The sequence below is a fragment of the Vigna radiata genome, chromosome 10, assembly GCF_000741045.1.
Source record: "Vigna radiata var. radiata cultivar VC1973A chromosome 10, Vradiata_ver6, whole genome shotgun sequence".
Taxonomy (NCBI): Eukaryota; Viridiplantae; Streptophyta; class Magnoliopsida; order Fabales; family Fabaceae; genus Vigna; species Vigna radiata.
Genome location: NC_028360.1, coordinates 19,708,999 through 19,724,295, shown reverse-complemented (window position 1 = coordinate 19,724,295; position 15,297 = coordinate 19,708,999). Strand labels below are relative to the sequence as shown.

At 32.6% G+C, this 15,297-nt stretch overlaps 2 protein-coding genes across 3 annotated transcripts; both read right to left on the bottom strand.

The window, feature by feature from the left end:
* Positions 1 to 4,051: 4,051 nt before the first annotated feature.
* On the bottom strand, positions 4,052 to 7,509 carry LOC106774433 (beta carbonic anhydrase 5, chloroplastic). 2 transcript variants are annotated; one of them, XM_014661425.2, is made up of 9 exons: positions 7,216 to 7,509; positions 7,040 to 7,110; positions 6,312 to 6,473; positions 6,180 to 6,228; positions 5,892 to 6,005; positions 5,727 to 5,780; positions 5,183 to 5,268; positions 4,988 to 5,090; positions 4,052 to 4,553 (listed from the first exon to the last, which is right to left on the bottom strand). In XM_014661425.2, exons 1-9 carry the CDS (start codon positions 7,279 to 7,281, stop codon positions 4,353 to 4,355), a joined length of 906 nt encoding a protein of 301 aa, XP_014516911.1. In that variant the 5' UTR covers positions 7,282 to 7,509; the 3' UTR covers positions 4,052 to 4,352. The 2 variants fall into 2 exon arrangements, with proteins under 2 accessions (XP_014516911.1, XP_022642751.1); XM_022787030.1 differs by having other exon boundaries at positions 7,040 to 7,118; positions 7,216 to 7,507.
* A 2,813-nt stretch (positions 7,510 to 10,322) lies between these two features.
* LOC106775213 lies at positions 10,323 to 12,185 on the bottom strand. The gene has a single exon (XM_014662298.2). The coding sequence runs from the start codon at positions 11,968 to 11,970 to the stop codon at positions 10,453 to 10,455; it is 1,518 nt and encodes a 505-aa protein (XP_014517784.1). The 5' UTR covers positions 11,971 to 12,185; the 3' UTR covers positions 10,323 to 10,452.
* Positions 12,186 to 15,297: the final 3,112 nt, after the last annotated feature.

Below are 15,297 nucleotides of genomic sequence, written 5' to 3'. Positions count from 1 at the left end.
AAGATGTTTTTCATTCTGCGCTGTTAAGAGATATTCTTTTTTTATTGTGAAATTATATACAAAATGTTATAGTCAACCAGAAAAAAGCAACTTTTTTGGGTTAACAAAAATAATTTGGATGTGCTGGTGATAATCTGAAAGGCCGTTGCTGTGTATTAAACCAGCATTCGCGGGTACATGCATGCAATTTCACACAAAAGCATGCAGTGCCTATGTGATGTCTAAAGTAATCATATCATACCTATTTCATAGTTTCGATAATAATAATAATAATAACAATGTTGTGGTGGCATTTCAGTGGAGGAGGGGAAGAAAAGTTATGGTGGAGAATGAAGTTTACCAGACAACAAAAAACTTGAGCCCTAAAGGTTTGGACCAGAAGGTATAGAGATAAGAACTAGTTGGCTCCAGCTTTTCTTTTACGAGACGATAAAATGAAACATTTTGTCATATTGGAGGGGTCGAATCCAAACAATGAGGCTGGCACATGTAATAAACCAAAAGAACATAGTAATGTAAGTTGTCTCATTATGGATAACTTGTGGCTTTTGTTCAACTTATCATGATAGTATTCTAAACACAGATTGAGCCACATGCACTTCACTCTATCCGGTTCTTCTCTGCTGCGTACAGCTAGATTGATTCCTTAGCCTGATTTATTTACTTTTCGTTATACGTGATGTAACACATGTAGTTATTTCAAGAAACTACTGAAACAGATGTAAAACTAGTTCATATAATGCAGCTCCTATTACTTGTAGTATGCCAGAATTTGGAGATTTGATTTCCATCTTTAATGATTAACTATGTCAGGGTCAAATAAAATATTTCCATGAGAAGTAATAATCTTGAATACTAAAAGTTCTTGTCTTATAGTGCCTAGCTAATTAAGATGCACAGGTTGTATTTGTAAAAGACATGTGCAATTTGCAGAAGTGACAGTGAAACCAAAAACAGCTTGTTCTATGTAGTGGCGGATTCTTAAATGTCAGAATGAATAGTATTGATCACCTTGCTGTAGAGTAGGTGTCCTCTGCTTGGGAGGATGAAATTACAGGAGGGTTTTGATTGAAATGCTGATAATACAATGTCCTGCATGCATCTAGAGCCTCAACTGTTCTTTAGTTTTAAGTATTGTAGATAAATGCAATATGGCCATGAATGCTTGGATAATTTCTGTATGGTGTATAAATAAAGAACAAATCCTACAGCTCAGCTCTTACCTATGAGAAGAGAATACAAATAGATGGAGTTACCGAAACTCAATTTGGCTGTATTGGAAGAACTTTTGGTATTCATAACTATAGTATGCAGAATTTCAAAATTTTATTGAACTGGAAGATTCAACACTTGATATAATAGTGAATACAATCAATACTTAGGCACTTATGGCTTTGTTACAGACAGCAGTTGCAGATCAACCTCAGTAGGTTTCGGGTTAGAAGTGGTTGAATCATGTTTTGAAAAGCTAGCATTTTTTACAATAGGATTTTGATTATAGTAGAATAATGGTCTCTGCAGACCTTGTTGAAAAGGTCAGTGTTAGGATATAAATAATGTCTCATTCATGATAAAAACAAGAGATAGACATAAGTTTATATACTTATAAGATACGTAAGATGTTTTTTATAATGATATCAAAATCAAATCTATGATAATTTGGTCCTGAAGCAGAAAATGCCATCTTTCAAAGTCGTTAATCTTCCTGTTCTGGTATTGACCAAAGATTAATCAAGCATTCTATTCTTGAAGTATCTTACAAATACAGATATTTGAAGATTTAATTGAAAAAGTTATGCACTGTCTCTTGTCATTATGTTATCGCAGATGCTCATTCAAGTGATTTCTTTTGTGATATTTCAATCGAGCCTTTATTCTCTATTAGATAGACCTTATACATATACTACATACCAGTTACTCCTATTTTCAACAAAGTATAATAAAAAGCTCCTTGAGTAGTAAGTATAACACCATTGATACCATATGCAAAATTACCTTTTCTAATAGAGTTTGCAGTTTTCACACATAAGATAAGTCATAAAAGTCATGTACTGGAAATTGTCTTTGTAGTGCTTTTTCATCACTCTGTTTCATCAGATCAAGAAACTCAATTGAAACACCAGAAGAAAAAATTCCCGCTATGAACATGGTCTTCTTCCATGCCATGAAATAGCACAATTTCTGCGTTGGCCACCCTTTGAAGCACATGACACCATTGCATCAAATGACTATATGTTATGTTATGTATTTACAACCAGAAAAGTGACGAAATGTAGTAGATTATACAACTATGTCCAACATGAATGTCTATATCAGATATCAAACATTTTCATGTGCTGATGTGTAGACAGTGGACACATCCATGTTCTAAAAGCTACAATGATAACAGAATTATTAAAGAATCATGTAACAGGCAAAAACAGCCAATCAGCTAATCCCAATCAATAAGATGTGACATTATTTTATGGTTCAAAATAAATAAAAAAACTAAGAATGAGAAGAAATGCAATGAATTAACTTCTTTCCTGAAGAATTTATGTTTGGTGTACCATGTCTTATTGGCATTGCATGTAACATCTTTTTTCTGTCAGACAGAAATAAGATCATTCTTAGGCTTAGCTGATATAGTAAAAGTTACAAAAAGCAAGCTGTTGTGTTTTTTAGCCTATTTTGAACAACCAAGTTCCAATCACTAATTTCATCAAAGGTTGATTAAATCATTCACAGTGATTGCTCTGACTACTAGTGTCAGTTTTAAACTCATCTTAGTTACTTTCTAATTTTTTCATTAGTGAAAAATCTTATTTAACCTCATAAATAAATAGTATTTTCTCTATTTCAAAATTTATTCTTTTAACATCATAATCAACGTTTAAGAATTACTTAATAGATATAAACTTAACAAAAATATCTTCTCCTTTTAAAATATTCTGTCTCTCTTTTCAATACAAATAATAGGATGTCATTGGAATTTTTGCTTATATTTAAAATGGCTTAAAAAGGCTAAAGGAACTATTATTTAAAACAAAAAATAAAAAATAAAAAGTTAGAAAAATTATTATTTTGAATGGGGGAGGGTATTATTTGGTAAATAAGTTTATTCAATAACTTGTAAAAGTCTAGTTTCCAATATTTTTTTTTTATAACTATTCATTTCTCCTTTTGATACTTAATAAATCTGTGTTTTACCCCTTTTCAAATAAGGTAGATTTGATTACAGTTTAGACAGTTTAACTACTACTCAAATCAACATATAATGAAATTGTGAAGTTTACTTTTTCTTTTGAATATTGGATAAGATTAATAGTAAAATATACAATATGAAACAAGTATTTTAATTTAAACGAAAAAAAAAATGTAATTAAAATCATTAATTTATAAATAAAAACTTTAATAGTCTAAAATTAATTAAAAAGAACTAAATTATAAATCGCCAATAATATAATTGTATCAATGAAATAAAATAAAATTTGACATAAAATGTCATTTAAATTTGTCTACTTTTTATTTTAGATTTATATAATCTACAACAATTATACGAAAATTAACTCTAACTTTCTAGCTGTGATCAGGTTTTGTCTATCATATTATTCAGCTGGTCCTGGGCTATGCCACTGTCTCATAAGGCTTGCACAAACATGCAATGAAACACAAGTCATTTATGTCCTGCACTCCTATAATTGATTCCTGTACATCTCCACTACATTGAAAAGATAAAGTAACCACTCAGAATTTTTTCACCTTTACATGTATTCCAAAAATAATCTATAAAATTTAATTATGGAATAAAGAATATAAAATGTATAATCCAGAATAAATATTAAACCATTTCATATAATTCAGTGAGGAATAATCTACATATTTATCATTATAAAATGAAATCTTTAAAAAAGAATTCAAAAACATTTTGAAATGTTATTTCCAAGAGATAAGTAAAGGTCATTATAAAATTCTTCCTTCTTTATTCATTTATTCGTTATCATGCTAAATAAGAATATGATTGTTTGTAACTTTAGAGTAGATAACAATACGTTAAAGGTATTTTTTTTTTTATATATATAGAAATGCAAGAATCACTAAGGCAGACAATGGAAGGTTTAGCTTCAAGCCACGAAGTTCATTGCACTAAAGCATACAACCCAAAGAAAATAAGAGAATCAAATAACAGCTTTCATCAGACCCAGAGTACATTATGACCTTAAAGTTTCTTCAAAATGCTACAATAGACACACTGACATGGTAGGGTTTTATTCAAATCAATCCATTTATCTATCTAACAAATACTACAAAATGCTTCTTAAAATTCTAGCAAGTTTCGAAAATGCAATTCGAGGAAAATAAAAGTGCAAACTTCAACACCAAAATATTTTGTTTTTGGCTGCAATTCTTCCATTTTCCTCCAATTTAGTTCCCCGGTAGTCAAGTGTCCATTTCTCAAATGAACAGTCGATGAAGTTGTAGTAACCACCATGAATAGAGAGTTCTTTATTCGCCACCTTTTCTTCTATCCAGGGGTAAGTAAGTAGGTTTAACAAGGAATGGTTGATTGATTCCTGCATAAGATGAACATTTAAAGCCTTAAACTTGAAAGTATTCAACATTTTGCATGATTCCTAGTACTTTTGCAAGACAAAACTCAAAGAAATACACTTTTGTTCCTAAAGATGCAGATCCTATTTTTACAAGGGAAACATAAATAAGGTGTTTGATTTGTCAACATGAACTTCAGTTAAAGAGTTAGGACTGTCAGAAAATAGGGCAGAGTGATTCATCGAGGCATCTTTTCTTTTTGACTGATTTCATTTCTACAATGCATTGGAAGCCAATACAGGAGTCAACATTCGCTTCCTAGTTCCCCCAATCCCCAATTATCCATTACAATCAATCATGTATTTTTAGATACAAAAATCCAAAACTAGGGAGAAAAAGCAACAGAAATCATAATGCAAACACACACATCAAATCTAAGAACAAAAATATATATCACCTTCTCACAATGCGTGCACTGCTCATCAAAGCTGAGGTTAGAAGCAGCAGCCTTGGCTTTTGTTCTTGCCTTCTTCCCACCAATGACCCAACTTTTTATAAAACTACAAGTGGAAAAATATATTTTCAATTTAGATATGTATGTCACATTTCATTCAAAAAAGCATAAGGACAACCAAAATCTACAATTAAATACCTTTTTTCAACATCATCATCTTCCATACTCATCAGGGCACGTATACCACCACAGCAGCTGTGGCCAATGACTAAGATGTTTTCAACCTGCAATGAATGAAAGAACAAATTTTAGAGCTCTCGGACCAGAAATTTAGAAAGTTATTAGAATCTTATGCAATCAAGTGTTCCACAGATATTTCTTGCAAGCCATGTCTTATGAGATGTTATTATAACGGTTGACTACGGTTGTTCCCAATTTCAATAAAGTATTTTGCAATCAACTTAGCATTGCTGCTATAAACAAATAAGACAAAAAACTCATTCCTCCAGCCTCATTTCTGAAACTTAATATTAAAATTCAATCTCTCCATAAAAGTTATACTTATCATAAAATCAGTCAATATTTAACAAAAGTCATTTTGAACTTAAAAAAACTACACAATCCGCCAGAAGAAACTGAGAATAATTAAATAGATGATAGATAAAGTAACAAAAGCATTAGAAGTTTCAAATGATGAGGATAAATCTTGCCTTACACTTTTTAAGTAAAAAAAAATGCTTACCAGAAGGGAGTTCACAGCAAATTCCAGTGCGGCATTTGTTTCTGAGGGTCCACTCTGCACCGGGAAAAAGGAATTAGAGGAAGGGTATCTCTTTCGTTCAAACTTTAGCAATGATAATAATATTGTCAACACAGGCAGCCAAATCAATTGCAGTGAGACTTGTACCTCAAAGGTAGGAACCAAATTAGCGATATTGCGAATCATGAATGCTTCTCCTGGTTGAAATCCCAGGACAGTAGAGGGGCATACCCTAGAATCTGCACAAGCAATAACCATGAACTGTTCTGGCAATTGTTAGTAAAGAATGATTATTTGTAAATGCTTCAGTAGACAACTTGAAATGAACTGAATGGAATAAGAAACAAACCATAAATGATAAATTAATAAATAACCAAAGACTTGGTCGAAAGGGTTGGTAGGTAAAATAGAAGACAGAAGACAGAGGTCAATTACCTTTGGTGTTTGAACCTTAGCAAGATTTTCAAAGTGATCAATGTCTTTCCTGCCATAAACAGTATATATAAGCTTCTCCCTAAACTAGGCATAAAAAATGAACATTTAAAATAAGGGCTTTNTGAAGCTTACAAGTATTTATTCTTTTTAAAATTTAGAAATCTGTCTTTNAGGTCATTAAATATATCACACCCATCTTCNGCATCAACTAAAGTATTTAGCTTGTTGTTATTAAGTTTCTCTGTAAATCCCGGAGGCCCCATTGAAGCCTTTAAAGTGCAACCTTGGTTTCTCCTGTAAACATTAGAGCATCATATAGAATGCACGTAAAAAGAAAAGGAAGAATTGATCAATTAGTTAATTGTTTTTACTTCTAAGAAATAGCTGCAAAAACTGTAATCTATTCAGACAAATATTAGAATTAGGGCCCGAACATACTGAATACACGGAAGGAAAACTAGATCTGCATACTCATTAATAGATTGTGTATAAACAGATTTAAAGTTATCAAACAGGAGAAGACTGCAATATCAATAAGCAATTAAGCACANGGAATCTGCAATTCTGTGTAACCTAAATCAGCTAGGGANCAGAACGGAGAATACTCAGTTTCATCCATTAAATTCGTTTTCAACTCAACGTTTAGGGGATATGCAAAGTTTATAACCATTTTCATTTATCTTTGCTAGAATAGCATTTACAAATCTACTATGAAACTTGAAAACGAAGTAAAGATTGAATCTTGCAAGTTTCAGCTAATTACACTAGCTAGGAACGAACACCCAAGACATGAAAATCAAGACAAGAGTAGAAAGTAAGAGAACCGAGCACGATTGAAGCAGAGGAAGATGGGCACTGACCTAAATGCCGTGAAGAAAGTGAAATGGGTATGGTCAAAGTTCCCCTTTTTCGGCGCGGCGCAACCAAAGATCTGCTTAGCTATAATGATCAGTTCATTCACAATTCACAAGCAGAATAACAAAATGGGCACGAAAGAGATAAAACACATGAGATGTGAGTACAGAACAATAAATACCGTTGATGTGGCAGGTTTGGAAGCAAAGGGATCAGATGAAAGAGAGAAGGATGCAGGAACTGCCATTACTGAAATGAAACTGAAATGAAGGTGGAAGTGTGAATAAAAGAGGCATTTTTCTGTTGGGAATTAAAATAGTAGTTGGTGGGTGAAGTTGGTTGGATTTCCTCCAAGAAAGACGGAGAAATCAAGGTATTTAAACAAAGGTAAAAGGGACAACAAAAAGGTTATTCCTTTGCTCCTCCACCACCAGTTACCCATGATGTTGTGATGGTACTCTCAACCTTTGCTTTTGACTTTCTGACCTCTCTTACAGATCACAATTCCATTTTAGCCCACCAGAGGATAAGACCAAGTAAATTTTTGGAAAGTTCTAGAATATTACATATGTACGGTGAAAATAGAAAGTACCCTCCAAAGGAAATGCACGTATAAGCCTCTGATCATATCAGATCAATCATACACCCTATTTCTACTGTTACTGATCTACTATTTCTTCTGATAAGTAGATTTATAGGTTTTGAAAATATGTTTTTTTATTATTATTATTATTATTATTATTATTATGAGTTACATACAGTTTAAATTATTTCATTGTTTTTTTAATATTAATGATAACAGAGTATATGAAATGAGATAATAAATTCAATTTTTAATATTGTAGAAAAAAAATTCAGATGTGTGACCAGTCACTTCTGGGTGATATGAGAATCATTTAAAAAATATGACAAATCAATGAAAATAATTGAAAGAAGTAATATTTGAAATAGTACGTGTCTTATTATCTAATCACTATGCATGAATGGCCTAAAATTGAGATTCGTTTATAAAAAAGTAATTTGACCAAAAGGGAATTAGAACCTTAGAAATTCTCTAGAGTTTATATTCAAGAAGTCCTCAATGATATAAAACTAATGATATAAAGGATTTGAACTCTTCAATGATAAAACACAGGGATGGAATTAGATAGGATGAAATAAAGAAGAGATGAATATGTCTTCTTCTTTTTCAATTTGTTAAAGAAAGTAAGAACAATGAAATAATTTTTGGTAAATCTCACCTTTAATTTTTTTATTTGTATAATTTTATGTATTTTATTTTTGAATTCCTTTGTCCTCTGCTGCTTTTCTTCTTTATTTTATTCCCGCGTAAACAGAGCAAAAGACGACAAGAAAAAAAAGCATGGAGAATCTTTGTCTTTGAGGTTGTAGCTCTCATTTAGCCAAGATGTCTATTTATATGCATTACACGTGTAAAATGATGAAAAACTGAATACAATTGTTGCAAAAAAAAAAAAGTTAAGAAATGAAACTGCAATAGCACAGATTGAGGCAGATTCTAAGGGTGTAAACATTGATGGAAGTGTTGGCAAAATTTTAACTAATTTATTACACGCCTTAATTTGACATTGTTTTCACTTAGCTTTAAAAAATATATACATAACATAAGTAATTATACGAGAAATGCTAATAAAAAAAATAGTTAACATTTTTTTACCAAAAACAGTCATTGAAAAAACTAAATCTTGTAATTTACAACGTAAAAGCATTACTTTTGTAGTCAACAAAACATTTTACTTACAGGTCGAAAATGGTAGTAATTAAGTTGAATTTATATTCAGACCAGAAATGGGCTTAATGAATTTATCTTAAAAAGATTAAAAAACTGGAAATTTTACAAGAAAAATAACTAGAAATAAAAGGTTAAAATTTAATTTCGACCAATTTAATGAATTTGAACCGAATTAAGTACATAAGCATGCGAATCCAAGCAGCTTAATCAAATTGAAAGAATCCAACCCTAACGATTACTAGGAAAGGTTTGGGTCTACAAGCAACAACTTATAGATGAAGTTGGATTGGGCTTTTCTTTTAGCCCAAACCAGCCTTTTGTTTAGTCCAATTAAAACATAACGAATGAAATTAACTCATAATAAAGTTTATGAACAGAAAAATTTCTAATTTCATACTTTGTAAAACAGGCATAATCGTTAATACGTATTTTAACAAATAAATCAGTGTTTCAGTGTAATTTTTAAGAAAGTGGCGCACGACGAAGGAAAAATGGACAGAAAAGCATGTTCAAACGCAGACCCACTCAAATTAGGATGTTTGGTTTGGGTCAGAACATTTTCTTGGGATGACCGTCGTGAGTCTGATAAAAGACTGTACGAGGGACCAAACCACATGGAAAGAGAAAAATCGACATAGTTCAACATATTTATAACATCCCTTTAATTATTAAACACGGTTAAAAAACTATTGAAATTCAAAATGAGAATATATTAATAACATTTTTTAATTAAAACTTTCCATTTGTTAGGATTTAGTAATAAATAAACGGGGCAAACATCCCCACACAGAAATAACAATCCTTTGAGAGGAAGAAAAGAAAAGAAAAAAACTCAAGATTGATTTTTGCACAGCAGAAAGCAGAAATTTTTCTGCTGAATCCTTAACAAGATTCAAACGCTGAAAGGAAATAGAGGACTAATACTGATTTTTGCTTAAAATCATGCAGAGGACTAGAAGCACCAACCAAAATAACTAGATCAGCCTGTTTCTGGAAGCGAACAAAAGCACAGGCACAGGAACAACAGTTTAAAAGATACAAGTATTATTAGGTACAAATCCAAATAGTAAATAGGTAAATCTTTTTAAAAACAGATGCTCTTTAAGCACATGAAATGATGAAATGAAATTGTGGATGATATAGTATGAGACATTTCATGAATCCCAATCAATTTCAACCAACAGTAAGGAGTGTGTAGGAATGTAAATCAGTGTCCTTAACCAACACCATACTAACAGTACAACCAAAGACCTAATGTTATACACACACCAAAACACATTGCATTTTAAAAAACACTACTTTGGTGAAATGAAAAGAGAGAAAATCTTCTTGAGAGAATTTCAACTTCCTTCAACTTTTCCCATTCAGTACATTGTTCAGAAAGTCTCTCTCTGTCGAAACACAAAATTACCAAAGCAGAACCCAATAGAGAAAACACATGAAAACAAACAATGCAGGATGGTGCATGACTGTCACACAGAGAGTTGAAGTTAAGGACTAATTACTGAATGTGATTGTTAAAAGAGAGAAAGAAAGAGAGAATGAGTAATATATCCTTTCTGAACAGAACAAAACAGAACATGAGAGAAAGAAAAGAAATATTCCCAGATACTTATTAAAAGACTAACATAAGAAGAACAAAAAAGGAGGGTGGCCAAGCTAACACTAATGACCCTTAACCTTGTCATCTGCAACAGCATTCAGAATGGGTAAGCTACTGAGGAACTCGTCCAGCCCTTCAAAAAATCCAATCCCTTCAATATTATCCTCAGCATTCCCATTTTCATTCCCTTCATCCACTTCATGCAATGACTCCTCCACCTCATTGCTGAACTCTACATTCAAATCTAACTTCCCCACGTTCCTCTCACTCCTCCTCCGAGAACCACCCAACGCACCCTTCTTACCAGAATCTGCCGCCGCCGCCGCAACACCGTCACCGTCACCGTCCGCAACCTCACCACTCTCCACATTCCCATTAACATTCCCCTCATCACCACCAGTATGACTATGAACCCCTCTCCTAGGCCTCTCAATCGGTTCCCTCCTGACATCACCACCATTACCATTTCTCCTCTTCCTCCCCCTCTTCCCCGTCCTCTTCTTCGCCATTCCCTTCTGATTCCCGCCATGCCAATCATCATCGTCGGAATCGTCCTTCGTTGTGTCGGAACCCTCCGCGAACTCCGCAGACGCGTCATCGTCGTAGAAAACATAAGGCCCCTTCCGGTGCTTCCCACTCTGCCGCACCTCCCCTTTGAAAGCGCAAGGAATCAAAGGGGAAAAAGGGTTCCACTTCGAAGAAGAACCGCTAATGTCTCTAAAATCTCCAGAAAACCCTACAGGGAAAAAACCCCAACTGCTAAACGAGCCAAAACCATCTTTCGGCGGCGACCGTACCACCACCGCATGAAACCCCCTCCGACAACTCTGACACCGCAACGTACAATCCACGTACACCTTCGGATACTCGTACATAACGTAACAATAAGGGCATGCGGTCCAGAAACTCGCCCCTTCGCTCCCGGTCTCACTCGCCCGAGTCAACTCGTTCGCATTGTCCTCCTGACTCGGCACCTCCACCTCCTCCTCCACCCAAGCCCTAGGGTTTTTTTCCCGCTGAGGGACTTGGTACGCGGTCGTGGTCGGGTTCGGGTTTAAGTTTGGTTGCGGAGGTTGAATCGGGAAGAAGGCAACCGGAGGAGCGGGAGGTTGCGGCGGCGGTGGAGGAGGCGGAGGAGGAGGAGGAGGCGGGGGTGGGGGTTGAGTGAGGAGTCTGAGTTGGTTGTCGTAGAAGGCTTTCTTGGCGGAGTTGGAGAGTACGGACCAGGCGTCGTTGACGAGAGTGAAGGCGTGAGCGGCGAAGGCAAATGGGTTGTGGTGAGGGTCGAGCTGGGTGACGAGGCGGCGGTACTGGACGGCGATATAGTCGATGTTCTGAGTGTAACGGAGGACTTGGAGGATGGCGTACCAGTCGTGGTGGTCGTTGATCCGTGCCTCGCCGGCCATGAGGGTATCGATAACCGTAAGAAGAAGCTGGGTGGGCTCGTATCTCGGGTCGGACTCTCGGGCCCGAATCGCAAATGAGCGAGCCCCCTGCAAGTCACGTGCGCTTAAAACCTTGTTCGCCGTGTAGAGCCAGCGCTCCGCCTCCCCTCTCGTCCCTCCTCCGTGACCCTCCATTCCCAATCAAAAACCGAAACCGCTTTCTTTCTGTGCTACTTCCTCACTCCCTTACACACATTGGAACGAGTAAGATACTGAAGAGGGCGTTTTGGTAATTGCAGTGGGAATTGCAGAAACGAGTTTCACATGGCCGTTCACTGCTGACATCGACATTGACCTTTCTCACACACGAACAAGAACAACCCTCTTCATCTTCTACCATTCCTCTTCCTTCTCCCATATCTCATATATATGCCTTCTTCAGACAAAGACAAACTATGTTTCACGCTGGGTCCCACCTTCCCACGTTTGACTTCCCTCCTCAGATAAACGCTGTCGCTTTTAATTTTTCATTCTATTTTTAATTTCCACTTTACATTATTTTATTCTAAACCATTTTTCAGTTTTCAGTTTTCTAAATTTTATTTAAACGTTCTTCAAGTTAATTAGAAACGCTGCATGTCACTGCCTTGTCGGTCATACTCCTTTTTTTTTTTATCTATATTTTTTTTAAACCTGCTAAATGTAACTTCCACACACTAATTAATGTACTTAAAATATTTATTCAACACAATTAATGCAAAGTACTCAAATTAAATATTTTTTATACTTTTAAATGCATTTTTATTATTATTTTCCTACTTTTATTACCTTATTAAATATCTCCGCAAACATTCATTGTCGTTTTTTGGTGTTTTAAATCATCGGAAAATGCATGCAATTTGTGAATTTTACCATGGGAACTATTTTTTTTTTAAACATCTTTTTTTATTCACAATAAAAATTACAAGAGGTAAAATCCTAAAGTAAGTAAACAACTAAGTGAAATTTGATTCTGAAAATTATAGTATAAGGAAAAGCAATTTGGTACCAGAAAAAATCCACACCAAACAATACTTTACAGAAATTAAAACTCATGCCTATTTTATTTGGAATCGCCAATCATTAACGTTAAACAACAGTGATGTTATTACGTGTGAAATCCTCCACCGTCCATTTAAACAACTAATAGTAGTAATAGTACTCTCAATATTTTGGGAAAACTATAATTCGCCGAAAAAAAAATAACAATAGGGTATTTTTGTCATTTCTTTTCATAAATTTGACCTAACCAAGACCCTTCGAGAACGATTTCCTTTTTTTGGATTAATAATCTTTTTATTTTCAATTTAAAGAATAACAAAACAAATAAGTTTCATATAAAATAACTACATCCAGTATGTAATTCACTGTTCAATTGATTAAATCTATCAATTCATGGTCATTGAAACTTCATTTTTCATAATTCAAGCTGCAAAAAATAAAATAAAAACACCTTTTTTTTAAGTTTTACGCATGGAATTTACATAAATTGAAAGCAAAAATACTAAGGCTTAAAATCATAAATTTTACTTTAACTAATAACAATCAACTTGAAAAACGATAATTTTAAAAATGCATGTTACATAAAACAGTTCATTTACGGACAAAAATTAAAGTTTTTCCATTGATGAAGGATTGGATTGAAAGTAAATCGCCTAACGATGAAGTCATATAAGGTTAAAGATCAAGATAATAAATTGGATCTGAAAAATAAATAAATGAGCGAAGAAAAGTATTTAAACTAATTAACAGAAATTGAAAAAAAAAATGAATTAATGTGCATGATGAAACGGCTTTTCTCAATAATTATTATTCGTAGGCGTTTTAGAGTTTTTTTAGTATTTCTATTTTTTTTTTCTTGGACCCCTCTATTCCAATAGTGAGTATTTTAGATTTATAGGAATTTTTTTTTTAATTTTTTTTATTCAAACAATGGATCCTATGCAAGAATTAAGACAAAATAAAAGAAAATTGAGAATTATCATAGCAACTATGTTTGGTGTTTGGGGGTCAATTACAACTCATGTACATTCTCGGGTGAATTAAAAATTTTAGACAAATTTTTGAAGGAGTTAATTAGGATTAATAAATTAACGTCTTACTAATAAATGCACGGAAAACATTTATTAAAGTTTTAATACTTTGAGTTAATGTATTAAATATATTTTGATTGAGTATTTTCTGCTTTTATTACCACCTTAACAAATATTTATTCACCCGTTTCCTTAATCTTAATTGCATCGTATATTACTTTTATATATATATATATATATATATATATATATATATATATATATATATATACAAAAAAAAAAACTCAACTTAAATATGGTTATGAAATAAATTAACTAGTTTTTTTATTTATGGTGAATAACGTTTAAGAGAGGCATATTTGCCTGGCAAAGAAAAAAAAGGTGAAAAAAAATGAAAATAGTGTTATTAAACGTGAATATTCTGAGTTATAATTATTTTAATTTAATTAATATTTTGAAGTTTAATTTTTAAATATATATAAGCATTGATAGTTTCAATAGAAAGAACCCTTTATTCTCTGGTGTGTGATATGATTTGAAGATGGTTTGTCAAGATACTAATAATCAGACCCATTGTTCTCAACCGTGGTTGTCACAGTTGTAATAATTAAGAAGACAAAAAATAAACACGGAAAAAGAAAGTGGAGAAAAATAATAAAAAATGTTTTTTTGAATTAAATGAAGTGAATAAAAATAAATAAATAATTAATCATATATTTATTTGTTATTTTATTAATATTATTTCAATTATTTATTTTATTATAACTAGAATGAATACACGTGTATTCACACTTTTTATTACATTAAAATAATATATAATTTCATTGTTTTTATGATTAATTAATTAAATGATACAATTTATATATATACATAACTATAATTTTGTGAAAATAATATTAAAAATTATATAGAAGTTGTTAAAAAAGTTATTCAATTATCTATTTTGTTAAATCAATAAATTATTTTTTATTTATTAAAAAAGTAAAATTGTTTCCTTAAAAAAGACATGTCATGAAAATTTTGTGTATCCAAATAAATAAAAAAATATAAATATTAATAAAAAATTAATAACATATTCAGTTATATTAAAATTATAGTTAAAAACATAATCGTTTGTGAATCTACTGCGAAAAGTTTAATTTACTTGTATTTTATATAACTAATTCTTTCTCTCTCTGTTTTTTTTTTTTCTCCATGGATGGAATAAAAGAGAGCATCGATAATTCTAATAGCTATTGAAGTTGTAAATTGATTCGTTTTATACTCTGAAAATTAAAGAATCTTATCTTTCACGGTTCCACCAATGACATCATATTGTATTCCACGTGCTCTCGGAAAGTGAGATCAATATAAAACACCTGGCAAGAAGTTTAACACCTTAGTTTTATAATATTTTTAATTGGAGTATGCTCATATAACAATAAATTTAAGATTTTAAGTCTTGAATAAA

Coding starts and splice junctions, on each gene's coding strand:
- LOC106775213 (XM_014662298.2), bottom strand. CDS start 11,970: ATGGAGGGTCACGGAGGAGGGACGAGAGGGGAGGCGGAGCGCTGGCTC.